Source organism: Ursus arctos, unplaced genomic scaffold (genome assembly GCF_023065955.2).
Source record: "Ursus arctos isolate Adak ecotype North America unplaced genomic scaffold, UrsArc2.0 scaffold_34, whole genome shotgun sequence".
In the NCBI taxonomy this organism is placed as follows: Eukaryota; Metazoa; Chordata; class Mammalia; order Carnivora; family Ursidae; genus Ursus; species Ursus arctos.
Window position 1 is genome coordinate 18,067,468 of NW_026623030.1, and position 21,097 is coordinate 18,088,564.

Here is a 21,097-nt window from a genome sequence, read left to right on the forward strand (position 1 = left end):
TCATTTCAGGAGGCACAGGTGAGCTCAGGGCTCAGATACCAGGAATCATGGTGACCCTACCTGACAGACAGCCCGGGATATGGTGACATATCACCTTTACAAAGGAGCTAGAGTGTACGCTCAGAGCAGAATGTGAAAATAGCACGTGGTCAAAGCCCGACTGGAAGTCCTTCAGGAAATACCACTTTGGAGAGACAACACTTTATCTTAATAAATCCAACCCAGCCAGTTCTTCATGTTGGAGCAGCACTTTTTACGTTGGGTTGAGTCCCTGGTAAAGTAGACGCTGTGTTTAGGGCTATATCCGATGGAAAATTACACAGAAGCAGTACAGCATAGTGGTTAGAACGAGGTCTGGGGCAGGCCTCCCTGATTTCACACTTAGGAGCTGTGTGACCTTGGGCAAATTCCTTGACCTCTCTGTGCTTCCCTTTTTCTCAGTTGCAAAATGGGAATAATAATAGCACCCACCACCTAGGGTTGTCGTGAGGACTAAGTGAGTTAATAATATAAAGTGTTGAGAATAGCACTTGGCGTATAGAAAGTGCTAGCAAAGTGTTAGGCATGTTTGTCATTTTAAACGCTGGAATCCCATTAGAGGTTTGAGAGGCCAACACCATAAGAGGGTAGACAAAGCCAAAATAGACTCCTAGCTTGTGCTCAGTGGGGGGCTCACTGCACAGAATGCCAGAGGACGGACTGCCTCATGCTATTTTAATATTACTTTTTCATTTTTGAACTAATTTGCTCAATGGATTTTGGATATGCTCCTTGCACACATGAGGTGATCACATGGTCCCCAGAACCCTGGGTCTAGACGTGGGACATGGAAGGTGGCAAGCCAAGGGATTGCTTGGCTCACCCGGCCCCGTCCTCTGCCCCAGGAGCAAATCTGGCCTTCCTGACTTGGACCCAAGCCCTTGGAGCTCAGGCTCGCCTTCCCCCACCCACCCCTCACCTCCATTGTACCTCCATAGGAGTTATCAGTAACTGGACAGATGAGCACCGCCTCCCGCCCTGCACCATCTTCCAGGCCTTCAAGTATTACCTGGACATCACCACGCCGCCAACGCCACTGCAGCTGCAGCAGTTTGCCTCCCTGGCCACCAGCGAGAAAGAGAAGCAGCGTCTGCTGGTCCTCAGCAGGGTGGGTCCCTGGCCTCCTACAACCCGAAGGGCATCTTTTACCTCCTAGTCAGTGGAGAGTTATAGAGCTCTTACAACAGTTGTCCAGCAGGTGGCAGTGTGGAGCAAGAGTTGCAGATTTTTAGTTTGCGGATGGTCGCCATATTGGCTAGTCCATTTTGGCTTGTCCTCACCATCCCCCCTCATTCTAACAAAGGTCCGACAGAACGAGGGTAGCCAGAGTTCTCTGGCCTAGTAGAAATTGGTGTTCAAACTCTTGTCCCTCCTCCCTTTGGAGTCCTTGAGCTTCCTTTAGCTCCATCTGAGCCCATGCTTAGAAGGAAAAGAAATAGAGAAGGATCCCACAGTGCCCTGTTTTAGAGAGAGGTCTTTCCCAACACAGAGGAGCTATTGGTAGCATCAATAGAAATGCATCAAACATTTCTACCATCCTTGCTTTGCAACCTAGGTAGGACTCACTTGCCCCAAGCTGCTGCAAAATCTTGCCCAGTAAGAGTCCTACCCAGGAGGACCACCCAGACTTCTCCCAGTGGGGGCTCCTCCCCACTAAGCAAGCCTCCAGCAAAGGATGGCTTAGCTTTCTTCTGCTGTCTAGGAGAGGGACGAATGATGGGCAGACAGGAAGAGGCTAATTCAAAGAATGTATATTACAGCTGGCCCTTGAGCAACATGGGGGTTGGGGTGCTGACCCCCTGTGCAGTAGAAAATCCACATATAACTTTTGACTCCCCAAAAACTTAACCATTAAGTTAGCCTACTGTTGACCAGAAGCCTTACCAATAACAGTTGATGAACACATATTTTGTATGTTTTATGTATTATACACTGTATTCTTTCCATGAAGTAGCTAGAGAAAAGAAAATGTTAAGAAAATCATAAGGAAGAGAAAATTCATTTACAGTCCTCTATTACATTGATCGAAAACAATTTGAATATAAGTGAACCTGCACAGTTCAAACCCATGTTGTTTGAGGGTCGGCTATATTTAGAAATGAGAAAACAAACATGAAAAGGAACACTTAGAAAGTTGTAAGTGGTTAATTCTGGGGAGTCGTAAACAGATTGGAGAAGTGGAGCATTAATTTTCATCATAAACTTTGCAGAATTGTTTAACTTTGTACACAGTGTATATGTATAACTTTAAATTTTTAATTAATGGTGTGGGGGGGGGCTACTATGAAGAGGGACCAGAGATTGCACTGTTTGCACAGGACGATTTCAAGTAGAATTTGATAAACTGTACATATTAGCCCGTTTCTTCCAAAGAGCACAAACTCCAATGTGGGATTAAATGAGCGAGGATTTTTATTAAGGGAAACAACTGTGTGAGGGAAAAATGGGCAAGAGTGAGATAAGATTGGGAGGACCATCAGCCATCCAACAAGTCTGACTCCAAGGGAAGGAAGTGTGAATGGAAGCATCTGGAACGACAACCGCAGCCTTAGGAAGGACCAACATGGGTGATCTGTGTCTGTTTCCCATCGATGGCCATTTCAGGGAGCAGTTCCTGAAGCTCTTGGCTAATTGCACCCCTGCAGCTCGAGGTCAGTGAGGCTGGAGGTCTGCAAGGCACATTCTCAAGGATACCATGCCCTATCAATAAAGCAAGATGATCTCTAGGGCCACGGAGGAAAGCTTTGTTATATGGTGCACTTACGCTTTACTCCTCAAAATCTGAGCCTCCTGTAAGCAATCAGGGACTGCTGGGAGCAGCTTCTGAGATGTAAGAAAACAAAACTCCAGAGCCCCAGAGAGTTCCTCTGTTCCCTGGTAACAGGTGGGCTTTGCTGTCCACAAGCCCCTGCATGTGGTCCTCCACACCCTAATCTGTTCCTCGGGGGTTGTCATTCACCCTCTTGAACTTGACCTGTGCTCTCTGCTGATGCATCTCCAGCCCTGCAAACTCACAGGTCACAGGTCTGCATTCCATACCAGCAAATCATGACTCCCTCCACGGTGCTTCTCTGTTGACCTTTACATATGGCAGGACGTATTATGGTTAGGAACCCAAATTCTGGGGCCACACTGCCTAAAGCAGGGGTCAGCAACCTTTGTCCAAAAGAGCCTGGTAGTAAATATTTTAGGCTCACGGCCCATGAGATCTGCATCACAACCATTAAACTCCACCATTATAGCCCAACAGCATGGACAGTACTAAGTGAGTCGATGTGGTGGGGTTCCAATCAAATCTTATTTGTGGGCACAGAAATTCGAATTTCATATCACATTCTTGTGTCATGAAATAGTATGCTTCTTTTGATCCTCCCCCCCCCCAACAATTTAAACATGTAAAAACATCTCTTAGCTCATGACTCCTACAAACAGGTAGTAAGCCACATTGACCTTTTGGGCAGAAGTTTGCCACCCCCTGACCTAGATTCAAAACCCAGAATCACTGCCTCCAAGCCAAAGAGCCTCTGTATTTGTCAGTTTCCCCTGCTATAAAATAGGGACAACAGTCATACTTATTTCATGACGTCATTGTAAGAGTTAAGACCTGGCACGGAGTAATTACTGTGTGAGTGTTAGGTATCCTTATCAGTCCTGACCTTCTTCCTGGACGTTCTGATGCCCTCATTGGAAATGTGTACCAAGAACGGGGTACAAGATCTGCATCCCTCTCCTTGGCACAGGGTTTGCAGGAGTACGAGGAATGGAAATGGGGCAAGAACCCCACCATCGTGGAGGTGCTGGAGGAGTTCCCGTCCATCCAGATGCCCTCCACCCTGCTCCTGACCCAGCTGTCCCTGCTGCAGCCCCGCTACTATTCCATCAGCTCCTCCCCAGACATGTACCCTGACGAGGTGCACCTCACCGTGGCCATCGTCTCCTACCGCACCAGAGGTAGGCAGAGGCACCGGGAGAGCCTCGGGGTCTGCATTTTGCCCCAGGGGCCTCTGCAGGCCTGCCAAATCCCAAATTCCCGGGAGGAGACCCACCCCAAGGCCAGGAACTGGTGGAAGCAGCGGGGCAGGCAAACTGTCCCCTTAGGCAGAGCCAAACCGGTGCAGAACCAGGAAGGAGGGAAGATGTGCACTTGAAAGCTTCCTCTACTCCCAAAACTCGAGAGCCTTTTTACTGCCTTCAGCCCCTCATCCCTCCCCCTCCCACGAAGGCAGCGATTGGATCAAGCCACCCCCACCTATCCCTTGGAGCGGGGGAGCCCTCTGGTGCATGAAGTCTCCTGGTTGTAGGTCAGTCAGATACCCTAGTGTTTGTCTCCCGTATTTTCCCTCCTTGATAAAGAAATTAAAATGCAAGGTGCCTGAGAGACCTCCGAGACCAGGATCCTAAAAAGCAACCCAGAGTGCATTGACTGAGATCTTTTCAGTAGGCAGGGTCTGAATCTGACCGACCCTTACCCATGGGAACCCTGGGCAGTTTCACAGCCAGGAGCTCACCCCAACTATACCATTCCCTCTTCCCCTTCAGAGGAAGGGATCCAGACAGGGAATTCCAAGGCAGAAACTTGGCATGGGGCTGTGAGCTTCTGCTCTAGAGGGAGCAGGGAGGCCAGTGATGGGGAACCCTGGGGGCAGTAGGCGCGCCAGACCACCTTGGTTATTCTGCCAGATGGAGAAGGACCAATTCACCACGGTGTGTGCTCCTCCTGGCTCAACCGGATACAGGCTGACGAAGTGGTCCCGTGTTTCGTGAGAGGGTAAGTAGCAAATGAAGAGAAATGAGCAGTTGTCCCAAACCTGCATACTCATGCCCTGAGTTGGGCTGAGTGGACCAGCCTCCAGGGTTCTGGAGAAATGGCTGAGTCAGACAGAATCGAGATCAACCCCGTATCACTCCAAGCTGTTAAGTAAATGGGACCATGGGACGGGCAACCCAGCAGCCCAGCCGCTAAGCAGGCTCCGCCCCCCCATCAAAGTCAGGTCAATGCAATGAATATTTATCAAGTGCATGTACTGTGCGAGATACTGGGGCTACAGTAGACAACCCAGCAAATGCAGATTCAGCTTTCCTGAAATCTGCAGACTGGGGGAAATTCTCTCCGCTGTTACCAGGCTATCTGTTCCCACTGTCTCGGAGATGGGGGAGGTCCAAACCCTCCTCCCATCAATCAGATCTGTTCCTCCCAAACCCCCAGTTGTTTGGGGGTTTTTTTTAGTATTTTATTTATTTATTTGAGACAGAGTATGAGCAGGGGGAGGGGCAGAGGAAGAGGGAGAAGCAGACTCCCCACTGAGCAGACAGCCTGATGTGGGGCTCGATCCCATAACACCAGGATCACGCCCTGAGCTGAAGTCAGACGCTTAACCGACTGAGCCACTCAGGTGCCCCCCAAACTCCATTTTAAAGGACCTTTCTGCCTACGATTAACAGTACTGTATCATGCACTTAAAATTTTTGTTAAGAGGGTAGATTTCATGGAAGTGGTCTTACCACCATCAGATGAAAAATACAACTGAAACATTTTTCACAGTGAGGGCTATACCTGAGCTCTTAAGCCCAGTGGAGGTTCCTGCTTCGTCAGCCAATGACTTCTGTACCTGGGAAGGTGCAGAAATCCTGACCAGTGATTTTTCTCAGCTGTTGAGAGTGGAGAGTTCATAGAAAGGTCCACCTACTGCAAGCATCGGAATCCCCGGTGGTGCTTCAAAAATACAGTACCCTGAGCCCAGCCTTGCTGCAGTGCCCAAGAATCTGTACTTTCAACACCACCCGGTGATTCTCTGTACACTGAAGTCTGTTCCCTGATTTTAGGAGATCTCACTGGCGGCTAAGTCCGTGGTTCTCAGCAGGGGGTGATTTTCCCTTTCAGGGCACACGTGGCAAAGGCTGCCCAGAGTTTGGTTTGCCACAGCTGGAGGGTGCTCCTGGCATCTAGGAGGTAGAGACCAGGGTGCTGCTGAATATCGTACAATGCACAGGACTCCCCCCACCCCCACCCCGCCGTGGCCGAGAAGTATGCAGCCCCAAATGTCAGTAGTGCTGAGATCGCGAAAGCATGAGTTAAAATGATCCCACTGCCCGTTGTGGCTTAGCTCAGCAATGAGGAAAACTGGGAATTGGAGTGGTAGCCAGACCCTGAGGTGCTCCTGTTTTGGGATGTCCCCAAATCTATAGGACTTCCCACTCCAATAAGGGGCACGTGACCCTAGCTGGAGAGTGCAATCCCTCTGTATCACCAAGAAGGCCACCTGGTCTACCCAAGGCCCAGCCACCCTTGATCCAATTTGAGCACAGCAAGCCTTCTGATTCTCTCTCTCTTGTCCAGAGCACCCAGCTTCCACCTGCCCCGAAATCCCCAAGTGCCCTGCATCCTCATTGGCCCAGGCACTGGCATTGCCCCTTTCCGAAGCTTCTGGCAGCAGCGGCAATTTGATATCCAACACAAAGGTGGGTCACAATTCAGCAGCCAGGTGATGTCCACCCCACCTGGACCTGGGCGGACCCGCCTGTGTCTCAGCCGCCCAGAGGAATGTCGGAGTTATCTCTCCACCGCGTCATTGCCTGGGGGAGGGCAGGGAGATCCTAGTACTGACCTGACCCATGGATGAGGTTCATGGTTATACTTCAAAGGACCTATCCCAACAAATCTGGCACACAACTTGTCCTAGGGTCTGAAATTCCATCCCCAGAAGACATTTCTTTGTTAAGGTAGGACCCATCTGAAACTTCAAGCAGCCTTAAGAGAGTAAACATTAAGCCTTATCCAAATATGTACGTTTATGGGATTGTCCCAAAGGCTGTTATTCAAGAGCAGACTTTGCTGTGTGAGACACACAACAGATCAGCCTCGGGAGGAGAGGAAGAAACCCATAGTTGCGGCATGCATTAATCAGGGATTTGTTGAGCATCTCATAAATGCCAGGCACTGTTGTAGGTGCCAAGGGACAGCCTTGAACAAGATAGAGAAACAGCTTAAAAAAAAAAAAAAGCCACCCCCTTGGACCAGTCATTCCGGTGGAGTAGCTCACGTTGATAAAGAATTCACTGTGTATTCACTGGGCTCTAATGTGTGACGTCTCGAAGTAACCCTAGGAGGTACATGTTACTAGTACTTCCATTTTTGTACCTGTGGAAATGGACACGCAGTAAGTTAAATTGCTCATCATCGCACAGAGCTGGGATTCGAACCCAGGTACTGCGGCTGCACAGACAGGGCTCTCAGCACGACCCAGTAGCGGGGGCTGCTAAGTAGCCAGGGGGCAGAAGGAAGGACTGAGACCCTGAACACACTTCACCGACTTCCCTCAGTATGTGCAGGTGCGTGTGTATACATGGGTGTACGTGTGTGCCAGTACATACACCCCACCTGTGCCAGTGTTCGTGTGCCTCTATCCATGTGGCACGCACAAAGGTTCCCAGCACCCCTCCCCTGACACCACCAGCCTCCCCCCCAAATCGGGCATCAGAGCTGTGAGTGACGTGAGATCTTCCTGGTCCCCCAGGGATGAGCCCCTGCCCCATGGTCCTGGTGTTCGGGTGCCGGCAATCCAAGATAGACCACATCTACAGGGAGGAGACGCTCCAGGCCAAGAACAAGGGGGTCTTCAGAGAACTGTACACGGCCTACTCCCGGGAGCCAGACAAACCAAAGGTAACCCCGGCCCGTGCACAGGCCCCGCACCCCAGCCCAAACACACACACACATGCTCGTACACACATGCGCACCCCAAACCCCAGACACCCCCTCACCTATTCGGAATTCTCCTCCGGGACATTGCTCTGTACTGCAGGAAGCAGGAGCATAAAAATATGGGTTTAAAACATTCAACGGCCCATATCATAGGATGCCACTTATGTGAAATATCCAGAACAGCCAGATCCGTAGAGACAGCAGATCTGAGGTTACCAGGGGCTGTGGCGACAGGGGAATGGGGAGTGACTGCTCGTGGGTACAGAATTTCCTTTTAGGGTGATGAATAAGTTCTAGAACCAGATAGAGTGACGGTTGCACAAGATAGCGGTGCACGAAATGCCCCCGAATTGTTCACTTTTAAATGGTTAAATGGTACATGAAATGTTTTGTGTATTTTACCAAAATAAAAATATTTTGAAAAAATGAATTAAAAAAACAAAACAAAACACGTAACAGTCCACAAGAGGCGCTACAGGTCAGCGTGGATGCAGGCCGCAGGACTGGCGCGCGCTCCTACTGGATCTTGGGGAGATCCAGGGGGTCCTAGGAAAGGGGCTGGGACAGCTGGGGTGGGGTGGACACTCGGAGGGTGGGCAGTGGCTGTTTGATAGCTGGTGCGGAAGTACATCGATGTTTTTACAAGCGGGACAGCCGTGCCAAGACGAACCATCTGCGTGTCCGCCTCACCCCTGGGCAGTTTCCTAGACAGGTGAAAGGCATCCCAAACAAAGAAGGCAAATCCCCTGGAGGCTGTATTGGCCACCCCTGTGCCCACCCCACTTTCTCTTGGCCCACCTTCTACTCCAGCTCTTCCTGCAGCAGCTGGCTTTGTGCAGACGTAAGCTGACAGCCCCTCGCCTCTCCCATCTCTTGCTGTCTGCCCTGGGGCTTCTCTGGCTCCCCAGCATAGGACGAACCCCGCACCTAGCAGAGTACAGGTGTTAACTCCCCGTGGGGGACCGCTGGCCATTGGGCAGGGAGCAGGTAGATGGTGACCCCCTCTGCTCCTCCAGGTTATGGCTCTGGGGCGTGTTCCGCATGACCCTCTCCAGGGTCCTCAGCACAGCTGAGCTCCAACCCAAGGAGCAGCTCATTCACATACCCTCGGATCGGCCTTCCCTCTCTACTCACTCCTCCCGCTCCCCTGGGTGGCCTGTGTCAGGCTCTGCTCTCCTGGGGGGGTCGTGTGCTGCTGCCCAGGACCCAGCACCTTCTCACGGGTCTTCCTGCTCCCTGCAGAAGTACGTGCAGGACGTCCTGCAGGAGCAGCTGGCAGAACCGGTGTACCGAGCCCTGAAGGAGCAAGGGGGCCACATCTATGTCTGCGGGGACGTCACCATGGCCGCCGATGTCCTCAAAGCCATCCAGCGCATCATGACCCAGCAGGGGAAACTCTCAGCAGAGGATGCGGGCGTGTTCATCAGCAGGCTGAGGGTGAGTGACAGATCCCTTTTCCAGCATCCACTTCCTGTCTCCTCTTGCTCACCCCACCGGTCTCAGTGATTACAGGAGCCAGGATGACATCCCCGCCTGCTCCCATTTTCCCATTTATGGCTCGGGGTAGAGGATATCCATGGTCTCAAACTATAGTTGAGACAGAAGGAGGAGAACTGAGTGCTGGGTGTGCAGGTGCATGTATTAAACATAGGTGGGGGCTGTGGTGGGTGGAAATAACAAGCGGGTGGACCACTGGGTAGCTGGATAGAAACCATCCTAAACCGATTCTTCCTGCCCCCAGAACCAAGCTGCAGCACTGTCCTGTGCAGTTGTGCAGGTTGAGCACTGTACAAAAAGGTTTGTCCAAGGAGTGCCAGTTCAGATGTGAACTGAAATGTTCTTTGCCACCTGGGCTGCTGAGACCCCACACCCTGGAGGGCACAGGGTCTTGTGAAGCACAGTCTGAGAGGCCAGAGGTCCTCTAAGAGACACTGGGTTACATCCTGTTTGTTTAGGACCCATCTTTTTTAGGGACATTCCATTCCAGGGTGTCAGCATGTCTGCCCCTCTCCTGCCTTTGGCTGGCATTTGAGGGCTGTTCCTGTTCCCCAGGATGACAACCGGTACCATGAGGATATTTTCGGGGTCACCCTGCGAACATATGAAGTGACCAACCGCCTTAGATCTGAATCCATTGCCTTCATTGAGGAGAGCAAAAAAGACACCGACGAGTAAGCTGGCTCCATCCCAGGGGCAAGGGGTGGGCAGAACCCTCTCTTCCCAGTCCTGATTGGGGGGGGGGGGTGTCTGGCTTCATTTGCCTTGGCTCTCCCACAGTGGAGAAGGGGTTGCAAATGCAAATTCCCAGGCCGCCCCAGACCTGCTGACACTGAAACTCTGGAGTGAGAACTGGGGTTTATGTTTTTAAGGAGCCCTCCAGGGAATTCTGAGGCCCCTCCAAGTGTGGGAACCCCGGCTTCGTCTGCCCAGGGCGCCCCCGAGTGGAATGATGGCTCCAGCCTCTGGGAAGGTGTATTCCCAGCCACTGCTCCCAGCGTTTAGACCACCTCCCAACCCCCTAAACTGCCCAAGGCATTCTCATCCACGCAGATCCCAATTGGTATTATTTTGACAACCTTCCTAGTCCTCTAGAAATTGCTGGAAACAGTCTGAGGCACCACAAAACTGGATTGAATCTCACTAGTTAAACCTCTTCTTAATGCTGGGAACTCTCAACCACGATGGTAATGCCGCTCACGCCATGCCCGCCACAGAGTGCCTCCAAACCACCACCGTGGGCCCCTTAAGTTAGGTAGGAATTGGGTGGTCTCATTTTCAGTAGCATAGGGAAGACACCCCATTTCTTAAACAGCCTCATTTTTTCCCCGTACATACAAAACTTATTTGGTGTCCGGTAGGCTCACGTTACCGCCTTTAAGATTCCAACTCCTTCGGCTGTCACAAAGCCCCTTCCGTGGTCCCCGTTCCTGGCCTGTTGTGTTGGTGAGCACGCACTCATTCATCCCTTCGTTAGGTCATCCCATCTTTCAAGACGAGCCCCAGCTAGGGGTCAGGTGCTGTCCAAGGCGGAGAGCCTGCAGAGAGAGGGTCAGTGAGGCCCCTGTGCCCAGAGCTCAGTGGCTTCTCTGCCGCTCCGTAAGGAAACAGCACAGCTTTGCCTCCGTGGCACTAACTCCCTCCCCCCCCGTGTCTTCCCACAGGGTTTTCAGCTCCTAACTGGATCCTCTTGCCCAGACGGATGGCAGGGGGGCCGTCCCATGCGCCCCGGCGGGGCGGCTGCAGGTTTTATAAGCGTGGACACTGCTGAACCTTCCCTCCGGGACCCCGCGTGGCCCCCGCTGTCCCTCTCGTCCTGTCGCTGTGGTTTTTCCTCTTCTGGGTCCTCGCCCCTCGGTGGTTTCCTTGGCCCTCTTGGGTTTTCTCCTTGAGTTGCCCTGCTGCGATGCCTTTATAATCCACAGTGGCTCTCACAAAACTGTTTCCCCTCTGTCTCTTCCCGACAAGGGCAGGTCACCGGTGCGTGACGTCACTGGAACGTGGCCGTTGCTCTGGGGTTCCCCCGGAGAGGCTGCAGGGACCGATCAGGAGAGTCTCTGAGCCAGTGTCTCTGCTGCTGAAGCCCCCCTTCTCCTTTTTTATGATGACGTCCTGGTCGTGTGTGGGGGTGTGTGTGTGTGTACGCATGTGACAGGCCTGGGTCTCCGTCTGTCCTCTTGCCTGTGCAAGCGTGTGGCCTGTAGACTCTCCGTGCTAAGAACTGTCCCCTGGTTCGTCACACGTCCATAATTTCTATCTGTGCTCGTGTCCCTGAAACACTTGGAGTCACCCTCGTTGTCCTGCTTACAAAGGGCAGGGAGAAGCAAGTGTGATGATTAAGGGGGGAGGCTCCATCGAAAAGGGGCTCACAGAATTGGTCGCATTTAGATTCTGGTATCAGCGGAGCCCCCCCCAGGAAACGAACCCATCTCGTGTGCATTAAGCACACCTCCCCAACCCTACGTCCCACCCCAGACAGGATCACCCGATTGGGCCTCCCCGGACCATCCCACCCACAAGACGGGGAAGTAATGTCCCAAGGAGTATGCAAGAAATAAGAATCGTCCCATCTTTGCCACTGGGTGACTTTGGGCAAATTACTTGTCCTTGGTTTCTCCTTATAATGTTATGAAGCGAAAAAAGTATGAATAGATCAGCCTTTAAAGTGGTAGAGACTAGAAACAGTACAAGGAAGAATATCACTGCTATTTTTTTATTGCCCCAAATGGGGCTGGCCCTTCCACCCTAGGAAGGAAATAGCAGAAGGCCGTTAAAGCGGATAGGTTGGAGAGCGAAGCCATAGTGAGGCACCACATGGCTTCCTCGATAGGATCACAACCCAGGGTGGCCTGGCCCTCATGATCCTGGCCTTCTAAAAGTGATCCCCCAAGTTTCTAGCCTGATAAACTATTTTGACAAATAAATGAACCTTGACTCTGATCAAAAATGGGCAACACAGTCTTCAGTGGGAATCAGGGTCAATACAGTCCTCCCTCTCCCCCTCCCCGCCCCAGCAGGCAACGGGCTGCACCCACCTTGTCAGGATGAATGGGCTCAGAGGGTCCCTCTCTCCCCGGGAATGCTCAAAATCAGGGGAAGGCCTGGAGAGAGCCAAGAAATTGCTGGAGGGGCCTGCCCTACCCCTACCCTCCCCACCCCACACCCCCACCCCCCGTCGGGTTGGAGGGTAAGCATTCCTCAAGTGAGTTCTTCTGTTTTGTTGTGTTCTGTGTTCTCCTCCAGAGAGACAGCATTGCCTTTCTATACAGCACAATGGGTATTTCTTGATGCTCCGTTTGGGGGGCTGCCAAAGAGAAAGTGCCCTGGCCCTCTGGAAGGACCTTAGGACATGGTGTGCTAAAGAGGTGTCCCCAGGAGGGGACAACCTCCGAGATTCTTAAAGGCAAAAGGCACACCGGACCTCACCTTTCCCCACCTTCCACGGCAGCCCCCCTCCCTCTGGGGTCCCATCCTCCCTGAGTGCCGAGCTGGGCTGCCTCCAATTACCACCTCCCAGCCTTCCTTTAATCCTATTTTCTCTGGCTGGGGCTTCCACAGCAAGGAGACCAAGCACAAGCACTCGGCATGCTACCCCCCACACACCTAGCCCCCCACCTTATCCAACCTGGAACTCCAGAGGCCCATTGTATACACAATTCTGGCTCCTAGCAGCCTTCCCCCCAGGGGCTTTCTTTCAACCCTTTGAGCCCTTTGGAGATACTGGCTAAGGTGTCCCTCGCTCCATAGACCCTGAACTGCAGTGTCCGATCTCATTCAAGGAAGGACTCATCAGCGCTTCCCTCTCCAGACCAAGCTCTCTGTGCAAGTGCTTTTCCATCCCCGAGCAAGTGCTTGTGTGCACTTCCTGTGTACCAGGCACCCCCTTCACGCACCCCTGCCCCTCCAGTAGCAGGCCTGCAGATGGAATCATCCTCTTGTTGTATCAGAGAGTCCAAAGCAGTGGTTATAGAATTGGGATGCATATTTCTTCCCAAGAAGGGTTTTTGTTTTTAAAGGAAACGCCTTTCCACACCCAACAGCAAGCTGCTTCCGGACTCCCCGCTAGAAGACTGGAGACTGGTCTGATGTATTTCTCTCATTTGCCAGAATCCCTGTTAGGAAGAGCCTCCCTGTAAGGAGCCTATCAAGAGACAGAGTGCGGAGTCCTGGTTGAGGGTTTAGCTCGATCCAGGGTGGGTAAATGCTGCCCTCTTGTGGTGGTTTTTACTCCAGTCCTGGTAGCCAAATCTAGGTGCAAAATTTGGTTTCACAACAGGTGAGCAGAAAAATAGGATTGTTTGGGCATTTGGGGGTTACCTAGATTACAGGCCTTTCTGTCCCTCTCCCCCTTGAACTGGCCTGCAGTGGGGCTCCAAGCCCATTTAACAAAAATGAGTTTGGCCAGGAGGAAGGGGACATCCCCCATCACAGGAGAAGCTGAAATGGCCATGCCCCCCATTCATCATTATGAAGCCAATGCCCGCCCCTTATGTTAGGAAAGAAGCAGAGGTAATTAAACTCCCTGAGCAGAGGACTATTTTCCCACTTGGTTTCCACGGAGTGAGACAGCCAGGTATCCTGTTCAGGGAAATGCTTCAGACCCACCAAAATGGAGACTTTGGGAGCAGCCCTAGTCCAAATGCTAACTCTCTCCCCTCCCCCCCCCACCCATTTCCGCAGACAGCCCCGGGCTGGTGATGTAACCTTTCTGAGTCTATATATGCACTTATATAGCAAAGTGAGTTTAATGAGATAATGCCCATAGAATGGCCAGTTACACAAGCTTTCACATTTTATCTTTCTACTTCACCAATACCTGTATGCGGAAGGCAGAGTGGAGCATACGGAGCCAGGAAGAGTTTCTGTTTGTAGACAAGAGAATCTCGTACGTAGACACACAATTCTTAGAATCGACATAAATGCCTGGGGTTTGAGAAATGGGCAGATTCCACCTGCAGGTTTGGGGGGGATAACATTTCCAGGAAGGAGGAAGCGAGGGAGGTAAGGCACACATGGGGAGCATGTTGCAGTAAAGGGGGGCTGGCTTTAGGCACAGCTTTGGAAGGCTGAAGGTGAGGAGCCAGATGCTGGGAAGGTGAGCAGGGACCAGGTGTTAGGGACAGGTGAGCACATGTCAAGGAATATAGATTATTTTGCAGGCAGCAGGGAATCCCTAGGAATGGTTTTGAAACGGGAAAAATAAGGTCATTGGAGTTGTGCTTGGAAAAGAATGTTCTGGCTGCACAGAGTGTGGACTGCTGGTGTGTTGAACCAGCTGTAGAATGTTGCAGTAACCAAGGCTGGAATGAGGGAAGGGGCAGATGTAATAACAAAGCCACCCCAGGGGTTGAATCAGCAGGACCTGGAGGCCTAGTTGTTGGGGAGAAGAACAAATGAGAAAGTCAAATCTTACCTCTAGGCTGAGAAAGGAGTCTCATGAGAAAAAAAGAAAAAAAACAGCCTCGAGGGAAAGATGAGTTTGCTGTTGTTAACATGACAGCCAGCTTCTCCCCCAGCCAACAGGGTGCATCCTTCCAAGGTCCAGCCAGGCCTAGATGTGTGGAAAGAAAACCGACCCCAGGCCAATCTGACATTGGCCTTGGAACATAGGATTTTTTTGCCAAGCACATTCTCAGCCGCCACCTGCTTCGGACTTCCAAAAGGAGGTCAGGTTTTGCCCTAAGTCCAAAACAAGTGAGATTTTTCTGACCCAGATCGCGGGCAAACAGTCCCTATGCCAGGATGGGCAAGCCAGATGTCTGGGCCCGTTCACCCCTAGAGCGCTGGCCATTCATGCCATCGGGAAAACTATGGGGTTAAGATTTTGTGTGAAGCCAACTGTTAATTTATACATTTGCATCTCCACTGCCCTGACCTCCAGCATGTTGCTGTGCGCACCTTCCCCACAAAGCCTTCTGTCTGAATTGACAAGTTAATCTGAGACTGCCTGCAGGTGACAAGGAGAAAGAAATATTCATCAGAGCATCCTGTATGACTTATCCATACTCCTTGATGTCTCCCAACCCTTGTAAAGTTTCCTGCATCCAAATGTCCTGTTTGGCTCAAGAATTAAAGGCCAGGGGCTGGGATGGAGGAAGACAGATCTGAGAATCCCTGCCCCCCAGAACTCAACACAGATGGTCCCCATGAACCTGACTCTGCCTGGTCTCTCCTCTTTCTACCATATGTACCCTGTCCTCAACCCACTGCCAGTCCCTACCTGGTGGCAAAAGCTGCCTCTCCCCAAACACTGACAAGTCTCCGACCTGCATGAGGACCTAGGTAAACTCTCACTCCTGGAACATGGGTCTTGAGTCTTTTCTCTGTTAACTACTTGTCAGAGCCACATGCAATCTTGCAAGGGAGGAGGTCTGGGGTAAATACGCCGTAGTTTGTTTGTGAGTTTATTTTGTCCTGGAAGATCTGAACAGTTCTGAACAAGCAAGGATGTCCATCTGGTCCAAGACAGAGACCATTCTTAACGAGGTGGCCCTGGCAGGCAGGAGCAAATCTGCCTTAAGATGCTGCTTTCCATAGTCTTCTAGAAAATGATGCCAGGACATCCAAGTGCTCAGACTTGACTCTGGTCCACGGTCAGCCAACCTCAGCACTATTGGCTTGTGGGGCTGGAGAATTCTTTGTGGTGGAGGCTGTCCCGGGCATCGTATGCAGAATGTGGAGTGGCATTCCTGGCGGCCAGTAGCAGTCCCTCTCCACCCCACCCCCACCAGATGTGACAACCAAATATGTCTTCTTTGGACATTGCCAGATGTCCCGTGAGGGCAAAAGAATCTCTCCTGGCTGCCCCAGGCCCTTCAATCATGGACCTTCTGGAGTCAGCAATGTGGCCCTCAACTGATGGCTTTGTTTCCGTTATCGGACACTTGAGAAGGATTTTGGGGCGGGGGATGATGAGAAAGTGGTTTCACAAATTCCCTCCCAAGACAGAAAGGATGACGGTTCCATTTTGATAAGATGCCGTGCCCTTGGCATTGCTCTGATTACGACCCAGGGAGGCCCGATGCCATGCACCCCGCCTCCACCCTGTTTTCCTTGTGTCGTGCTGTCTTGTGATCGTAGGACCCACTCCGGACTCAGCAGTGGCTTCCTGGAAGGCAGAGAGAGAGAGAGAGAATGCAGTTGGCCGTCCCCTCCTTGCTGTACCAGTGGGTTTCCATTCGGGGTTGAGGAGCTGGGGAGGTGGGCAGAGCGGGTGTCGCATGTCACCACACACACACACACACGCTGTCAGAAACTCGGACATCCCCCTACCTCTGAGCTCTCGATGCTGCTAATGTCTGCCCAGTGTTCCGTGCGCTCCCGCACCTTCCTCCAAGGACCGACGCCCGCTCCACGCTCCTTGCGAGGTTGTCCAAGCCGTGTTCACCGCATGCTCTCGTTCTGCATTGTCCTCATCATCTAACTTGATGGAATTCAACAAAAGTCTACTTATGCCTGTTTGCATTATGGTTAAAATATTAAAAAGTGGAGTTGACTTCATGGGCTGTGGTCTCTCGTTTGATTTGCTTGGAATTTCTCCCACCTCTGCCCGCTGTCGCCAGCCAGGTGCCCCCAGGAAGCCCACCCTGAGACGTGGCAGAGATTGCTTCGGGGGCGTGGTCTTGGGGAGGGGAGGGGAGGGGTGGGAGAGCAGTCCGCCTGATGGGAGGGAAAGCCTGAGCCGCCATATTGTGGCAACAGAAATTTGAGCCAACCGTGACGGGAATTCTGAAGGTGACCTTCCAGAGCTGTCCATGATTTGGGGCCAGAAGGCCAGGTTTCATACCCTTCATCGGTCAGTCCTGGACCAGCCTGCTCTCTGCAGCAGAAGCCACCCCCAAAGGCCCGATCGCTGAGGGCGCTCCCAGCAGCTGGGGAACAACGGCTCTGCAGTGCTGGCGAGGATCTAGGTGGAGCTTCCGCTCCATCCTGCGAGTAACACCTTTGCTCCCGTCATGGCTGCATCCTGTGAATGCGCCCCAAAGAAACTGCACCACCTTCACCCCCAGCCCTGCCTCCCTGCATACACAACCCTGAGGACCCTAAAGCCTAATTCCTAGCGGGCTTCAGACCCAGTTTCAAAAGAAGGGGACTCAAAAGCGCTAAAAGGACGGATGAAGAGGAGCTGACCCCAAATTCCCTGACAGGGTGGTGAGTACCAAAGGATAAACGAAGGGGTGGGAGCCCCCAAGGCTTTGTCATGCCCTTCTGGATGTGGCCATTTGGATGCTGTGACCATTTTGACATTCACGCCTATTTCCTGGCCAGAAAGCACAAACCGCCAGATAGCCTTTTAAATTACAAAATAATTTACCCAACCTCAGACATTTCCCACATACCATTCCTGTCTCCTCCACCCCATCCCTGAGCCTCAGGCCCAAGTTCAAGTGTGATGTGTGGGGCAGAGATGGGGTAGGACCAGAGGACCCCCTCAGTGTCCAGCTCTACCCTGCCCCACCGAAATGAACTAAAATAACAGCTAAGAGTGATTAAATGCCAGTCTTCATGGGAATACTTGGACATGTATCATTACTCTCTCCAATTTAAAACTTGGGAAACTGAGGCACAAGGAGATCAGCCAGCCTGTGCAAGGTGAACATAACTAGTAGACGTTGGAGGTAGAATTCGAACCCGGACTGTCCAGCTTGAGAATCTTCATTCTTCGCCACCTCCCGGTGCGCTGCTAAGAGCCCCAGGCTGTGAAGTTCAAGTCCTGGCTCCTCCACTTCCTAGCTGTGCAACGTTGGATGAGTTACTCAACCTCTCTGTGTCTTCCTTTCTTCACTGTCAAGTAGGCTGTGATTGTTTAACTTCATTGCGTTGCAATAGGATTAAATGAATTAATATATTCAACACACATAGAACAGGATAGGCTAGGATAGAATAGAATAATCCTATGTATGAGTAAATAAACTAACATCCAGCTTCGAATGTTCTCGGCTTTTTTCTCTTACTGAAGCTCAAACAACTCCCTCTTGATGTAATTTGCCATTTGCTATTCAGCCCTGGGATCCTTAGGCCCCCTCAGACCACCTGTCATCACAGAAGACACTAATTTTAAAAGCCAATTCCTAGGCTTCTCCCTCTATCTGCCCATTAGCGTTCGCTGGGGATAAGGTCTGACTTCGGAATTTTTAACCAGCACCTCCCCCCCACCCCCCCACCCCCCACCTGCAGTGGAGTTGTGACAGGCCCAGCCTCCAGAGGTGGCTGGGAACAATTTAACATTTATATGCATCCTGACTGGGGTGGCTGCTGTTGCCTGGCAACCAGGTGGGGAAAAAAAAAATCCCAGTTTACACCAAAACAGAACCTTCCCAACCACAAATCCAAAGGAGAAGGGGTGGGAAACAAGTGGGGGAGGGGGAAGAACGGAAGAACGGATTTTTGAGCGACTGCAAGTCAATATAGAATGTGCGTCTCACCATCGGTTAAATAGTAAAAATGCACTTTTTTTCCCTCATTGTACCCTTGGCAAAATCGCCGAGAGAACAAAACCAAGGAAAAATTTACAATCGGTGGATCGATATAGAGCTTGGAACCCACATCACTAAAAGGAAATCACTTTAGCAATGGCCTCTGGAGGAAAATAAGATTACGTTAATCAAATAGCAGTTAGACCTGAGTAATTAGTCAAGTGATTTAAAACAACAAAAAACAAAAGCAAATCTTTTTGTACTGCTTGACTTGGGGATCGGCGGACAGGGGTGACTGGTCTCCTGGTCTCTCTGCCTCTCAGTTTTTTTCCTCTGCTAGAACTCGGAGCGGATATTGGAAGCCTCGCTTTCCTAGCTTTTCCTTATAGTTTCCAAGAATTTGAGATCTTCAAGAGTTATGAACCCTTCTCTCGTCTGCTCCCATATCTGGTGTCACAGGGAAGCAGTAGGGCAAAGACATTAAGCACAAGCAAGCCTCTGAGACCCGCCATAAATTCAAGGTGTACTGTCCGTGGCCTCGATTAAACAGTATGCAGTAATGGGATCCGTTTGGGTTTGAAGGCTTTGAAAAGAGTCGCTAACGGAAATGCAGTTATTAGCAGAAAAGCTGCAGGCAAATCTGTGGGGAGAGAGACACCTGTTCCTTTTTCCTCCAAGCTGGCGGCTTCGCCTTCCTTGAAAAACACACACAGCCCCCAAATCGCCCTCTTGAAACATCTCTTTTAACCGTCATACATTTTCTACGAGGCGTTCCATGCCACCAGGGACCAGGGGAGGAGGGCTAACCCCCTGGCCAACATCCAGCGCGCATGCTCTGGCTAGAGGCAGGCAGCCTTCTCAATTACCGTGTCCTCCACCGCCCCACGCAAAGCTTCCCGTCTGTGGGTTCACCCCGATGGTTCTAAAGGCAGCTTTTACTTTCCTTCTGCCTCGCCTTTATTTCTGCTACTCCCCTTCCCTGAAAAGCCCACCCCCGCCTCTTCCACCAACGGGGATCCCACTTCTCTTGCTGAGGATTGGATTCAAAATTGCCTTTTCAGCTGTCTGTACCGATCGCTTGGCATACGGGAGGTATTGCTTTGCAATAGCTGCGCGCTCGTGCACGCGCGTGGTGTATCTGTCTCAATGTATTTGTTACCTCTTGCCCCTGAACTCCGAGTAACAAGCAGCCACATCATCTCCCTGGCACACTGCATTACTGCAGCAGAGTTTGGGGTCAGGTGGCTGTTAGCAGCAGTCCTGCTGACCCCTTTATGTTTAGCTTGGTAAAACCCATCAGAAACTCCTGACACCCAGGGCAGGGAGAGCATAAATTTGCGCAGTTTTAAGCCAGTAAATTGTGGTGATTTGCTGCAGCAGCAACGGAAAACTGATACAAACTGTGCATTTAATATGCTTTAGTTTCTGATTCGCCGCTGCTCTAGGGGAGTATCCTTTTCCTTGCCTCTTCCAGCTTCTAGAAGCTGCCCGCATTCTTTGGCTTATGACCAGCATCCCTCCACCTTTGCCTTCATTGTCAACCTCGTCTCTCTGCCTCTGACCCTCCTGTCCCCCTCTTCTAAGGACCTTTGTGATTACACTGGGCTCACCCAGGTTTTCTAGGAAAATTTCCCCATCTCAAGATTCCTAACCTAATTAAAACTGCAAAGTCCCTTTTGCCATGTAAGGTAACTGTGGTACTGTGATTTATAATAAAAAATATATATTTGGTCTTCATCCCTGTTTCTGGCACAAAGTTCCTAAAATCCTTGGAATTTCCTAAGTAATAAGAGTGATGAAGTCTCATTATTCCTAACAAACCCCTTTCACCACACCTGAGTTCTTTGAATGAATCGACTTATGGAAAGCACCTGAGGATGGGGGCTGGTTGTCAGGGGAACCAACCACACGATCAAAGGGTTGGAACTTTCCCCTCCAACCCACCCTCGTGACCTGCAGAAAGCAGGTGGAATCAATCACCAATGGCTAATGAGTCAATCAATCATGCCTTTGTAATGGAAGCCTCCATAAAAACCCAAAAGGACAGGATTCGAGAACCATCCAGGTTGGAGATTTGGGGAGAGTGGCACGCTCATAAAGCATGGAAGATCCGAGGCCTCTCCCCCAAACCTTGCCTCATTCACCTCTTGCATCTGGCTGTTCCTGAGTTATATCCTTCTGTAATAAGCCAGTGATCTAGGAAGTAAAATGTTTCTGAGTACTGTGAGTCATTCTAGCAAATTAAATGAACCAGTGAAGTGGTCGTTGGAAAATCTGATTTCTGTAACAACCTCCGCTTGTAAGTATGGCTCAGGAGGGGAAGGGGGAGAGTCTTGTCCGTCTGAGCCCTGAACCTGTGGGGTCTCACGCTATCTCCAGGTAGACAGTGTCAGAATTGGGTTGAATTGTAGGACACCCAACTAGTGTTGGAGGATTGCTTGGT

General features: G+C 51.2%; 1 protein-coding gene across 2 annotated transcripts in view; it reads left to right on the forward strand.

The window, feature by feature from the left end:
• NOS1 (nitric oxide synthase 1) overlaps window positions 1–16,738 on the forward strand; it is a 174,764-nt gene extending 158,026 nt beyond the window's left edge. For both annotated transcript variants that reach the window (XM_026514576.4, XM_044389890.3), the window contains exons 23-30: window positions 978–1,147; window positions 3,780–3,990; window positions 4,720–4,807; window positions 6,377–6,498; window positions 7,554–7,702; window positions 8,984–9,178; window positions 9,794–9,912; window positions 10,903–16,738. In XM_026514576.4, coding sequence (XP_026370361.2) covers window positions 978–1,147; window positions 3,780–3,990; window positions 4,720–4,807; window positions 6,377–6,498; window positions 7,554–7,702; window positions 8,984–9,178; window positions 9,794–9,912; window positions 10,903–10,918 — 1,070 coding nt within the window. In that variant the 3' untranslated portion in view covers window positions 10,919–16,738. The remainder of the gene's footprint in view (window positions 1–977; window positions 1,148–3,779; window positions 3,991–4,719; window positions 4,808–6,376; window positions 6,499–7,553; window positions 7,703–8,983; window positions 9,179–9,793; window positions 9,913–10,902) is intronic.
• The last annotated feature ends 4,359 nt before the right edge of the window (window positions 16,739–21,097 follow it).